Raw genomic sequence first — 13,957 nt, forward strand, 5'->3', positions numbered from 1 at the left:
CACACACACACACACACACACACACACACACACACACACACACACACGGGAGGGGGGTGATGGGCTGGACTTTGACAAATAATGAGGATGAGGATGGTGATGACTGATGAGATGACATAGTATAGAAAGTCTGCCTTGGAGACACGAAGGCCTGGATGTTCAGGCTTCACCTAGTACCGTTTGGCAAGCCCTGGGTGTGCCTTAACCTCTCAGTGATCTCAATAACCAAAACATGAATTCTTAACATAAGCTTTATGAGCTTTAAGAAATATATCTAGATCTATCTATATTTTGTCTATATATTTAAAAAATGTTTCCGTATAATTGGTTTGCCTCATAACCCTATGTAATTTCTTTTATAAATTTAAAAGCATTATTCTTAGGGAGTTCCTAGGTTTCAACAGCCTGTCAAAGGAGTTCATACATTTATGACCCTTTCCTATACCAAGAGTCCCCTACACATATGAAATTCCAGGCTTAAATGAGCCACTGTCATTACCACTGCAAAGATGATACTAAAAACAAGTCACATTTAGGAAACACTTTAAGTTAGGAAAGTCCTTTACTCCCATGTGTCTCATTTACAGTCCTTAGTGAGCAGGATCCACATCTATAATATTTCCCATAGTGAGTGGTCTTCTGCTTTCCACTTTAAGACCCACAGGGAAGGAGAACTCACGACCAACTGAGGCAGCTCCAACTAATGTGCTCTTGACCTCCAGGCACGAGTCATTCTCCATCACTTTGCTGCCCCTCCTGGGCTGTTTCCAGGGTAACAAGTTCTCCCAAATTCAGGGGGCTCCTATGAGTTTATCACTGTGAGGCCTGGTAAGATTTAGCTTTCTCCATTCTGCTAAACAAGTCTAGGTATGATGTCAGTGACCTAACTGAGATATCCGGATAAAGCTCAATTAAACTGCCCTTTTACAAAAACAATTAAAAGATCACTTACAGGACAGTTTGCTTCATATGCCTGGCCCTGTGCTAGATGGTCAGATGCTAGGGATAGGAAGTCGAACAAATTTAAGCGACCCTGACCTCTAAGAGCTTATATTTTATTGGGGGAAACAGCATGTGTGCAGATAAGCAACTATCAAATATGTACAAAATTCACACTACCTAATTTCTCAGAAAATACCCTGGATGATAAATTAGAAGCCCAATGTTTATTTTATGTAATACCAGGGGATGCAATTAAGACACCGGTTGTCACCTCATTCTTTATCCCAAAGTGATCTCTTGTTTTAACCTTATAGGGAATAATGCTTAGGAATTTCTCTTCACTTTTATTGGTCCGTGGTAGCCACTGCCTGGAGAATCCTGAGGTTTGGAATAGGAACCGTATTTGGGGGTGCATTTTGATGCAGCTGCCAGTGAAGACAGGGTACCAAATTCAAGAAGTGACTCCATCTGCCTTAGTAGAGGAAGGCCCCAGGCTTTGAAATATCATATTAGTGGACCAGGAAGACACTGATGTTAATGTTTTTGAAGTTGAGACAATCAATCCTGGACAAGAATTCTCACTGTTTATTTCTTCATATAACCCCACAATCTTAGAAGTGAAAGGGACCTCTGTGGACCTAATAATAATGCATTCTCTTCACTGTTAAAAAAAAAAAAAAAAGGTTTGTGAGAAATCCAATTTTGCAAAGTCATCCTAATGGCAATCATAACTGGAAGTGGAAAACATTATACAATCAGAAGAAAAACAAAAAAGTTTTGGAAAAACATACTACAACAAATGGGTTTCTCCATCAAGGATAGCAGAACTGCCTCAATTAGGCCCAATTATCCCAATCCCCGAGGAATTTACAGCAGAGGTAAATGGGGCTAAAGAGAATGAAGAGGGAAGATTCAGCCGGATTGATGAAGCATGTATGCAGAAACCCCATGCAGCTGACGGCATTGGAGTTAGTCAGGGAAACCTGAGTTCAGACAGCCTGAGATATGTGTGATCCTGGGCATCTCGCTTAACATCTGATTGTCTCTCTTTCCTTAACAGTAAATGGGCATAATAAAGGCATTTTACCTTGTAGGTTTGTCATTGAAGTGGACGTTAAAAATGGACATGACAGCAAAGCCAATTATAACTTGATAGGAATGTTTGTTAACCAGCCGGGTGACTACCTCCCCAGTAGGGAAGACAGCCTTGAGTCTTCTGAAAGGTACACTTTTATAGAATAAGATGTTGCTAACAACAAAATGTGATTTCAAGGGGGTATAATGCCATTTCTAGTGAAGCCTTGATTACTTAGCAAAGCCCTGGATGTAAACATAAACAGACCTGAATCTGGGGCATGTTTCTAGCAACACACGTGAAAATTTCCTTCACTATTGTGGCCTATTAGGTGGTTCCAGGTACCCTGGTAGGGGCCCCTTCTGGCAGGTTTAGGGGGCTTTAGTGTATAATTTCTGATGGGCACTTCATCATGATGATCAAATAAGACAATATATTAAAAAAGGCACTTAGCACTACTTGGCACATAGTAGCTGCCCTGCTGTGTCAATGTATATTACCTTATTCCCTTCCCTTCCCTTTCTCCCATGCTAGAGGACATGCCTGTGAGGATATTGCAGAACCTATTCTCAAGTTGTCTAAAGGGTGCAAAAATCTAAGCCTGGAAAAAATCTTAGAGCTTCGTAGTTCCCCAAGAAATGGCTAGGAAAATGAGCACTGGCACAGCCAACCTGCATGCCTTCTCTCCCACAGATACCTTTTCAAGGGAGGGAGTCCTGGAGGGCAGGGCAAGGAAGGAGCGACTGTCAAAGTGATGGGCACTACAGATGACAGCTTTGCTGTCTTGGACTTGATTGAAAAAGACAGACAAGATAAGAATTTTTTGTGCTTATTGTTTGTGTTAAAAAAATCAACCCAGTTGGCTGAATGCCATCTTAGAAACGTGGTCATAGCAGGGGCTCTCCCAGGTCAATGGCATTCAGGATTTCTTGGGTGACACAGTAACCAAACAGCCTTGTGCAATACTCCTCTGATAATAAGCATCGGATGAATCAGAAACGAGGGACACACGTGCTTACGGGAGTAATGGCCACAGAAATGGAGGGGATCCCAAGCAGAATCCAAGACAAGGATTGATTTCCTGTGCAAATTGCATCAGGTGCCGTAACATTGCAGTCTCCTGGAAGAAATCTGTAATCATCCAAAGGAGGGTAGCCTGTGCATCCACACAGTAAAGGCTGTGGGGATGAGGAAGGTCTGTCGTGCAGATTTCCATGTGCGCCTGAATGAGCACCCAGGAGAGCTTGTGCACAAGTGTGTCTAATGGGGATGGCAAATGACGCCAGACAAGAAGCCGAGCCCAGAATTGAAGATGAGTGGGAGAAGGGACTGCATGGCTTGTGAGAAACGCCAAAGCATTTGTACTGTTTCCAAGCTTCCCCTAAAAGCAAAATCCTTCTCCAGCTCTGTCCAATACAAGTAATGTACTCATCTTGCTGCAAAGAGGGAGACCACCGTGCCTCTGCAGACCCAAAGAGGTGGTCACTCAGGGAGCAGGGGGGGGTGGTTGGTGCAAGCAGACTGGACCATGGAGCCAGTGAAGAACTCTGGAGAAGAAGGGGAGTTCTGGGGGCTGCCTGGGATTGTGTGGCAGGAAGAGGAGAGGGGTTAGATGCTGGAGATGTGAAAACAAGAGAGAGCCTGAGGGAAGGGTTGTGGGGTGGCTTTGGTGTGGTCTGAGGAGGGCCTATTGACCCCACAAGGACCAGGGTGCAGGAAAGGATTGTCTGCAATGAATTCACAGACTCAAGCAATTTTTAAGTCAGAGTGGCAAAGGTGTATTTTTATAACTTTCAGTGGGCAAAAGTTCTTAAGGAACCTGTGACCTTAGAGGGGTACAGTAAAGTTTATATAGGATGAATTGTAGTAAAAACTAGTGCCAAATATGTTAACTAGGAGATGAGGGTGGGATTAGGGAGTGGCTAAGCGTGGTCAGTTCTTAAAGGAACTCAAACTTTTTCTATCTACTACCCAGGTATTTTACCCAGAATTCACCAGGAAAAGCCCCAGGTGGGTACAGGGAGGTGTGGTTTTAGGTCTGCTGAGTCACTAAGTTAACTAGCAGTCGGGTGGACTGTGGGTTGTCCATCCTGCCCTGGCGATGTCTGGTTTGACAAGACACATGTTCAGAATCTAGCATACATAGAACGAGGAGGCTGGGAGGGGGCACAGATGGTCCAGTGGGTACCAAGCATCTTTGAGCCAGGACAAAGCCAGTTCAAACTCATAATTCCTGCAGGTGCAGTTTGTTACTGTACTAGGGAGACAGAGACATGCTTTGCTGGGACCTAATTGCTAGGCACAGTGTCCTTGGGCTGGGGAGAAACTGCAGGAACAGTGTTCAGAGGCTAGAGAGAAAGGCACCCAAGGGCCCCATCAGCTTTAGTGCTCCCCTGGCACCCTTGCAATGTTGGCAGAAATAGAGGAAGATATCTGGCATGTTGGGTAGGCTCATCTCTCTATGGGGAAGTTGGGGGAAGATAAGGGTGAGGATCACACAGAATGGGCAGGCATGGATAGGGTGTCATCTACAGTCCTGGGGGGGAATGCCAGATCAGTGAGATTTAGCATTGGAGTATCTGGGTAGACTTTTTTTTTTTTAAACACACATTGGAAAAGAAAGAAAAAAGGAGGAAGGGAGGAAGGAAGGAAGGAAGAAAGGAAGGAAGGAAGGAAGGAAGGAAGGAAGGAAGGAAGGAAGGAAGGATTTAGAGAACTTAAAACACTTAGGGTTACAAAACTAGTTGGTGTTGAGAGGAAAATTCTTTGGGCTCTCTCTGAGTAACAAGGCAAAAGTGGGGAACCAGAGAAATAAAGGGGGCTTATCACTAGGAAGTCAAGGTATCAACACACTAATGGGCTGATTACCAGAGAACAGCCATGGGTGAGAGATAGGGCTGAAGAGGTCACCCATAAAGAGGATTAGGGTTACTCTGGAGACCCCAAAATACCAACATACCCTATCGTCCTGCCCAATGAATTCAACTCAAGTCTTCTCAGACAAAGAAAAGTACAGTTTATTTAAAGTTCGTTTGGATTCGACCCAGAGTAAGTCTGTGATGGTCATTCCATGGTGCTCTCACACACCTGGAGGGAAGATGGGATTTACATACAGAAGGTTATGGGAGGACTCTAGGGGTGTTCTAGAGGAGGAGTTTGGGGAGGGTCTTCAGGGGTCAGATGAGGTCAGACTCCAGTAATGAGTCATTAAGGGCGGAAGTTGCTGGAGGGTACCTGAGGCTGACTGACAGTGATGGGCCAGGCCAGTTCAAGGGTGGAAGAGTGGGATGAAGTGTAGGAAATTGCTGGACAAAGGAGGGCTAAAAGCTCTTAAGGCCCATGGCCTCAGGCAAATGCCTCAGGCCTGAAGATTCCAGGAGCTCCAGAGCCAGCTTTTGTTAAGAGATAAAGACAATTCAGATAGCTTCCACTCCCCAAGAGAGGGTGGGCCCTGTCATCTCTTCCTCCCCTAGGTAGCTGGTACAAGACAATTCCAGGTAGGGACAGGGAGGGGGTGGAGTGACTATGTGACAAATATCTGGGGCTGGGTGATGCCTCCCCCCAACACTGGCCTACAAACAGGTCTGGGGGGGGGGGGGGGAGAGAGAGAGAGAGAGAGAGAGAGACAATGAGTAGCTGAGTCAGCATAACTCCCACCAGGCTCCCAGGTCTTTCTCAGGTCCTCCACTCTACAATGCCATTGTCAGTAATAATAAGCATTTACCTAGTATTTTAAGATTTGAAAAGTGCTTTAAAAATATATCACCCATTTCGTAAATTAGACAATTAAAGCTGCGAGAGATGGGGACATTTTCCCAGGATCCCACAATGCTGGGTGCTCAGATCCGGATGACACCAAGTCCGGTGTTCTATGCCCCACACTCTCTGGCTTTAATTCAACTTTACTCCCCAAAAAGTCCTTGGTATAATGTGCCCAAAGAGCATTCATTCATCCAGCTTTTAGGTTGGGGAATGGATAAGACTCCAGGTATGAGAAGAATCCTCCTCTCAGAATTCTTCTGGAAGCTTTCAGGACCCATGGCTAAGTACAGACTCAGTCTTCAGACTGGCCTAGGAGCCAATGGTGGACTCTCGTCCCATCCCCCAGTCTCTGCCTTCCTTTCTGGTGTAGGAGGAGATGAGGGGGAGGCAGGGAAGGGGAGAAAGAAGTCCTTTGAACTGCTTTTTCTTAAGGGAATTGAGTCCAGCTTGTGACCTGAAGAATAATTGCTTGGAGCCCTTGAATGTTGCCTTTACTTTGTAAATCTTTCTCATTAGGATGCAAATTGACTGCCCCAAGTTCAGAGGAGGTATTTTAGGGTTGTTAGAAAAAAAAGGGGGGAGGATGAGGAGGGAGATTTGAGTTAATGCATCAAATCTGATGTAAAAAATGGCTAAGAAAGTCATGTTTTTTTCTTATGGAAAATGACATTGGGACGGAACAGTGTATTTAGGATCAGATCCAAAACCTGGGTGCCATATATACAAGTGTAAATTGGTCCAGTGATACCTCGATTCAAGAATTCCTGGGAAATAAAGCTTTTTTTTTTTTTAATAGAGTCAGCTGCATAAAAAAATGAAAAAAGAAAAATCATGATTAAAAAAGCCATAAAGCAGGTCTGACTCTGGGCAGAGGGTTGGGAGAAAGTCCTTCCTGCCCACTATCAGAGCCTGAGGCTGGAGAAAAGCCAACTGCACAGGGCTGTGAGGTGCTCTCCCTTGGGGAAGCCCCTTGCTTCCCTTCTTGGGAGATTCCAGGGACTCTCAAGTCCCCCTTGCACTCGGGGCCCTCTTGATGGGGGGACACCAGGAAGCTATTGCCCTAATCACTAGAAAGGGCATCTTCCCTCCAGTCTGGAAGCTGGCGCCCCATCAGTCTCTTCCCACACCTGCCTTTAGGTACCTGCCTGTCTGCTTGTTGTCTGATCTCAGATAAAGTCAACTAGTCCTTACTGAGATATGCTTTCTTGGCTGATTGCACAAGAGACATCACTGTACTCTCACTCAGTGGTTTTGGGCTTATAGCAGTGCTTCGCCCTGTCTAACAATTAGTGAATTGGTAAAGCATGTAGTGAGCAGGGGGAAGAAACGAAATTTTTGCTTTTAAGGAGGCTGCAAGCATAGCATTTGGGGCTGCCAGGGGGCGCCATAGTCCACAGGGTACCAGCCCTGGAGTCAGGAAGACTCATCTCTCTGAGTTCAAATCCAGCCTCCGACAATTACTAGTTGTGTGACCCTGGGCAAGTTATTGAACCCTATTTGCCTCTATTTCCTCATCTGTAAAGTGAGCTGGAGAAGGAAATGGCAAACCACTCCAGGATTTTTGCCAAGAAAACCTGAAATGGGGTAGCAGAGTTGGACAGGACTGAACAACAATAAAAAGCATACGACTGGACATTAGGAGTTAGAAGAAGCCTTACAGGTCCTCTAGTCCAATGCACTCAGTTTATTTTCCACCAGTCACACAGTGGAGAGCCAGGATTTGAACTCTGTTCCTGTGACTCCAAAGTTCGGTGTTTTGTTTTCATTTTAAGCATATAACTTTAAACATGGGATCTGAGTTCATGTAACAATTTCTATAACAATTTCTAGCTCCATAAGCCTGAGCAAATAATTAACTTTTTTCAGCCTCAGTTTCCTTAGTTTTGAAATAGAGCACAAGATCATGTCATATCTCACAAGGTTTTTGCCTCTCAAATGAGATATTGTCTGAAAAGTATGTTGTGAAATTTAAAATTATAAGTAGCAATTATTATATAGTAAAGGAATAAAGAAAGGTCTTTGTAATGCAAAGAACTTTAGCAACTGGAGAACATTATATTGAGCAGTAGAAATGGTGCTTTTGAAAATCTCATGATGGCTATAACTTCAAATTGTCCTTCTTCTCTTCCCTTTTTATAGAGCTTTCATCTATCCTTGAAGAGAAGGCCTTGCATCAGCAAACACCTTCCACCAACTGATCGTATATTCAATATCTGGAAATATCACTGGCCCATTTGATCATGTGAATCACTGAAGCAGAGGCCTCTCACACCCCAGCTTTTGTGAAGTCCCTGATATGTGACAGAGAACTCGGAAGCCATTATGACGAACCAAGAGAAGTGGGCTCACCTTAGTCCTTCTGAATTCTCTCAGCTCCAGAAGTATGCTGAGTGTAAGTATCTAGGACCTTGGTCTTTGGTAGCTGATGATAGGTCTGTTTAATGGAGGCTGTTGAGTCTAGGTGTGTGATGGGAAAATCAGATCAGAGAATTTGGGCTGGAATTTCTGTTCTGCCCCTTTGGACATTTGTTGACCTTGGTCTGGGAAAGTCTCCTGACTTCTTTGTATGTTTGTCTCTTCATTTGTAAAATGAGAGGGTTGGGTTGGGTGCCTGTAAGAGCCCCCGATATTCTAAGTCTAAGATGGCTTAGACTCAAAGACCTCACTGGTGTAAGAATTCCTTCCATGCATAGGGATCCGAGTTCAACCTGGCCTCTTTCCCTGTGTTGCTTTTGTTCATGATCCTTCCCTAGTCCATGAATGCTCTGTTCTTTGTGATGACAGATTGATTTTATTTATTTATTTACACGATTCTATGGACGCAAGTCAACAATTGGCCTTTCCCGATATTATCCCCAACTCTCCCAACATGACCAGTCCAACTTCTTTCTCTCCATGCTCTTTCTGGTATTTTATATGCAACCTCTAGTGGGCGTCATTGTTGTTAATCTGACACTTTATTTACTCCCCATTTGTTTTTCATCTGGTAATGAATAACACCCAACTTCGGCCCATCAGGGAAAGAGACAGGAGGTGAGGGCGTGCTATAGATGTTTCCTTTCTGGGGTTGAGAAGCCATGTTTTCAAGTATGACCTAAGAAAAAAGACCAAATCCAAGGAAAAATGGGGGAAACTGGAGGCAAAGCTGAGAGGGAGAGGAAAGAAAGAGCCAGTTGGCACCTGGCAAATATTTCAGAGGTTACTTAGTTCAATTTGGTTTTTGTTCCTGTTCAGTTACTTTTCAGTTATGTCTGACTCCTCATGACCTTATTTGGGCTTTTCTTGGCAGAAATACTGGAGTAGTTGGCCCTTTCCTTTTCCAGCTCACTTTATAGATGAGGAAACTGAGTCAAACAGGGTGAAGGGACTTGCCCAGGGTCACACAGCTAGTAAATGTCTGAGACCAGATTTTAATTCAGGTCTTCCTGACTGCAGGTCTAGTGCTCTTTCCACAGGAATGACCCCTTCCACATCAGCCTTGGCAAAGGGTTCTGTGTTCCCATCAACATCATCAGTGAAGGAAAATTTATTCTCAGATAAAGTAGTCAATTCCATATTCAGGAAGCTCTGCTGTTGAACCTTAAACCCATGTTCCTTGCTGTATTAAAGAGGATTAGGATCACAGGACCATAGAGAAACATATTTTTGGCCTGAGGCTGTCAAGGATAGATTAAAGCAATTTTCTTGAACTATGTGACTGAGCTTAATTAGGTTTGTGTGTGTGTATCGGTGTGTGTGTGTGTTGGGGTGGTACAATTTTCCTCAAATTGCAAGTCAATTCTCAGAGACCATACAGGACCTCAGCTCCCTCCCTTCCATAGGATAAGCACAGGCATCATCCTTTCACTCCCTCACTCCATCATCCCTGTGTTCTGTCCCAGAATTTTCCTGTCCACAACTCCCCAAATACACCCCCACCCCAGTCCTTAGGTCATGGAGTTCTTAGGATATACTTTGTCACCGGCCTCTCTCCCTTTGGATTCTAACTTCCTTCATCTCTTAGCAGTGGCTGCAATTCTTTTCATTATTGTACCTTTCCCCTCCTTCTTCCTTCTCCCTCTCAAGTCTGCCTTAGACCTACATAACCAGTCATCCATTTCTGAAATGTGGCCACTTTCGGTGCCAAGCCTGGGTTGGGACGAAATGAAATGGATCTCCCACTTTCCATGAAACCACTAAATACAACAATCAAATTGACTTTGCTGGAACTGAGCCAATTGTGATCCAGGCTGGCCTTGGGTCTTGCCTTCAGAAATTTAACACCCAGGCCTCCTGTGACACCTAAGAATTCAAAAGGTCTTATAGGAAAAGAGAAGAAAATTCTATCCTTGTAATTTCTGCCCTTTGGAGGTAAACAGAGTGTCTTATCCCTCATCCATGGGCCAGCCACTCATACATTTGAAGACAGCTATTATTGCTCTTCGTACTCTTACACATACTTCCCAAATCATTCATTCATCCATCCAGTCATTCAGCAAACACTGATTAAGTACTCATTTCATTCATAACAGTGGGGTGATCACTGGGAAGTTAAACAAAGTAAGAATGGCGGACGCTTCTTGATCATTCAGCTCATATTCTCCCAGAGTAGAGGTTCTTTTTTTTAACATTCAATTTTATTTATTTTGTGTTCTGAATTCCCTCCCCCTAACCCCAGCCATCTCTCCCCTATTCATAAGAAAGAAAGGAAAACAGGGGCGGCCAGGTAGCACAGCAAGTAAGAGCACCGGCTCCAGTGTTGGGACGACCTGGAGATTGAATCCCGGGCTCAGACGCCCAGCACCACAACCAGAAATAACTGGCCGTGTAACCTTGAGCAAGTTACTTAACCCCGATTGCTTTAAAAAAAAAAAAAAAGAGAGAAAGAAAAAAAAAACAATTACAAATCCAAACTACTGCATTCGCCATGGTCCCTTGGCACAAAGAGAGAGAGAGAGACAGAGAGAGAGACACAGAGAGAGAGAGACAGAGAGACAGAGAGAGACAGAGAGAAACAGAGAGACAGAGAGAAAGAGAGAGAGACAGAGAGAAAGAGAGAGAGAGAGAGACAGAGAGAGAGAGAGAGAGAGAGAGAGAGAGAGACAGAGAGAGAGAGAAATGAAGGAAGGAAGAAAAAGAAAGAAAGAGAAAGAAAGGAAGAAAAGAGCGACAAAAGAATAAAAGGCCTCATTGAGCACTCTGAGTCCCTCAGCGCTCTCTCTGTAGGTGGGCAGCATATTTCTCTTGAGCTTCTTCACTCTAATCAGTGTTCCTAAGTCTGTCAAAGTTCTTTGTCCTTATAGTATTGTTGTTATCATGCAAATTGTTCTCCTGGTTCTGTTCACTTCACTTTGCAATGATTCATATAAGTTTTCCCAAGTTTTTCTAAACCCATCATCCTTCATCATATCTTACAGCAAAATAGTAGTTCATCACACCCATATACATAACTTATTAAGCCATTCCCCAGCTGATGTGCACAAAACATTTCCTTTTATTTGCCAACATGAAAGAGCTACCAGAAATGTTCTTTTTGGACAACTGGGCCTACTTCCCATTTCTAAGATCTCTTTGGGTACAGACCTAGTAACTAGGCCATTGGGTATGTACAGTTTTACAGCGTTTTCTGTAGAGTTTGAGATTACTTTTTAAAAAATGGCTAGATCAGTTTGGGGCTCCACCAATGATTTTTTGATGCACCTGTTTTCCCCACAACCTCTCCAGAATTTGTCATTTCCTTTTTTGTCATCTTAGCTAATCTGATAGGTGTTGGTTTGTATCTCAGAGTTTTTTTTTAATATGCATTTTTCTAATTATTAGTAATATAGATAGAACTTTTTTTTTTTTAATGTGGGTATTGATTGTGTAGGTTTCTTCTTTGGGAAACTGTCTGTCCACATCCTTTGACCATTTATCTATTGGGGAATGAAACTTATTTGTACAAATTTGAATCAGTTCTTGTTATATTGGAGAAACAAGTACTTTATTAAAAAAAACAACAGTTTTTAAGGATTTTTTCGCAATCTCTTGCTTCTACCACAGGTTCTCAATGTATGGTGTTTACTTTTTTTTTAAGAGCTATATTTCAGTATAATTGATTTAATTTATAATCTTTTGTGTTTTAACTCAAGAATTAAAAGCAGGATTCTGGGAAAGTATCCATATGCTTTTCCATGCTTTGAAAGAGGTACAGGACACAAACAAAAATTAAGAACCCTTAGCGTACAGTTACAGACCACACACACACACACACACACACACACACACACACACACACACACACACACAATGGGTGCTTATTGATTGATTTATGTACCATAGCAATAGTGCCTGGGAAATGTGTTGAGGGGAGGTCCTGAGTGAAATCTGAGGAATGAGACTGGTACTTACCTGGGTGGGAATAGGGAATAACAGATTTGGAGAAACATGAAGAAAGGCAGTTGGATTTAAAACAAAAATGAGTAATTAAACCAACATGAGAGGGAGATTGGAGGGAGGGCTTGGAAGTCCAGGTAAAGGAAGCAGCTGATCAAAGATCTGAAGATTTTGTCATGGTAGAAGCTTTCCCATGACAGGAATTTGGAAGAGGAGGAATTGGTTTGGGGACTAATTTAAAGAGTTGAACTTTCAATAGGTTGCATTTGGATTAATGATAATGGTATTTAAATGCTTCCTAAAGGGCCCTGGGTTCTTTAAAAGCATTTTTTCTCTACTAATCTGTGGAATAAATTAAGTAGCAGTTGATTAAAAATCATTAATGAGAAAATGACATCATTGGTTCAAACAGAATTAATCTGGATTAGAATGTCCCTAATCACCTAACTTCGGTCTTTATATGGAAAGACATTTTCCTGAGAGAATTAAGTGCCTTGAAAGTCAATTCTTTCTCTTCTAGCCAATTGGGAAATTTTTTTATTCTATTTACAGAATAGAGGTTTTTTTTTTTTTGGTGTATAGAATGAGCTGTGACATAAATGGCTATAAAGTAGGAAATTATATGGCTTTAGAAATGAAGATTAGCATAAATAATGGTAAAATAAATTCTATAGTACACAGGAAAACTGTATCATTAAGTAGCATTATTAAAATTAATCTTAGGAAAAGGCAAGCTAATGGATTAACTGAGACTGAAGCGAAGTGCTTCCTCATTTGTCATTATGCCTACTTCCATTTATTTAATGGCATAATAACAGAGGAAGTATTAGAATGATTCCCCTGAGCAATTTCCTATACAGTTAGAGAAGGAAGTCACCCCTGATTGGCCTCTCTGCTTACCTAAGGTGGCCATTATAGCTGAACTTCCCTGGCATCGGGACTCCAGCTGATTCTGCCGACATTTTCCTCAACAATGCAGTCACAGTGATTAGGCCTTGGGTTTGTCAGACACATTTCCGGCTTTCTTCTCTGAGCTTTTAAAATCCCACTCTCATTAGAGGCATGGCCCACCATGGGCAGTCAGGCAGAGGCTGCCAAAGGTGAGCACACTCTCTCCACTTGCAGATTTGTAACCTCAGTCTGTGAAATTGAAGGTGGGCTTTAAAACAGGTAAAACAAGTCAAAGTATCATGCCCAGAATTTAGAACTGGAAGGAACCATTCTACAGCTGTGGAGACTGACATTCTATTAAAGAAATACTTGGAAAAGATACATAGAAAAATCACCTATTTGCCAACGATTTGCATGTATGTAGGTTTGTTATGTGGTGTAGTGGATGGAGCCTGGCCCTAGAGCCAGAAGACCAAGGCTCAAATCCCATTTTGCATATTTATTAGCTGAATGATTGTGGGAAAGACGCAACTTCTGGACTCAGAATGGTAATGGTAATTAAATTGTAAATAAAATGGTATAAAAATAATAAAATTTAATGGTAAATAAAAAATAAATGGTAAAGGAAAAGGGTTTTGTATGTAAAATTTAATGTACTTTATAAATTAGTTCCCTCCCTCCGTTCCTTCCTTCTTTCCTTCCTTCCTCCCTTCCTTCCTTCCTTCCTCCCTTCTTTGCCCCCTCCCTCCCTTCCTTCCTCTCTCCCTCCCTTCCTTCCTTCCTTCCTTCCTTCCTTCCTTCCTTCCTTCCTTCCTTCCTTCCTCCCTTCCTCCTTTCCCCCCTTCCTCCCTTCCTTCCTCTCTCCCTCCCTCCCTCCCTTCCTTCCTTCCTCCCTTCTTTCCTCCCTTCCTTCCTTCCTCCTTTCCCCCTTCC

At 42.9% G+C, this 13,957-nt stretch overlaps 1 protein-coding gene across 1 annotated transcript in view; it reads left to right on the forward strand.

Annotated features, from left to right (window-relative positions):
• Nucleotides 1–13,957, forward strand: part of DGKB (diacylglycerol kinase beta) — a 698,074-nt gene that overhangs the window by 83,548 nt on the left and 600,569 nt on the right. The window contains exon 2 of the mRNA XM_069094439.1: nucleotides 7,919–8,171. Coding sequence (XP_068950540.1) covers nucleotides 8,102–8,171 — 70 coding nt within the window. The 5' untranslated portion in view covers nucleotides 7,919–8,101. The remainder of the gene's footprint in view (nucleotides 1–7,918; nucleotides 8,172–13,957) is intronic.

Source organism: Petaurus breviceps, unplaced genomic scaffold (assembly GCF_028583685.1).
Source record: "Petaurus breviceps papuanus isolate PSGF00001 unplaced genomic scaffold, PetGlider_PUasm1.0 218, whole genome shotgun sequence".
Lineage (NCBI taxonomy): Eukaryota > Metazoa > Chordata > Mammalia > Diprotodontia > Petauridae > Petaurus > Petaurus breviceps.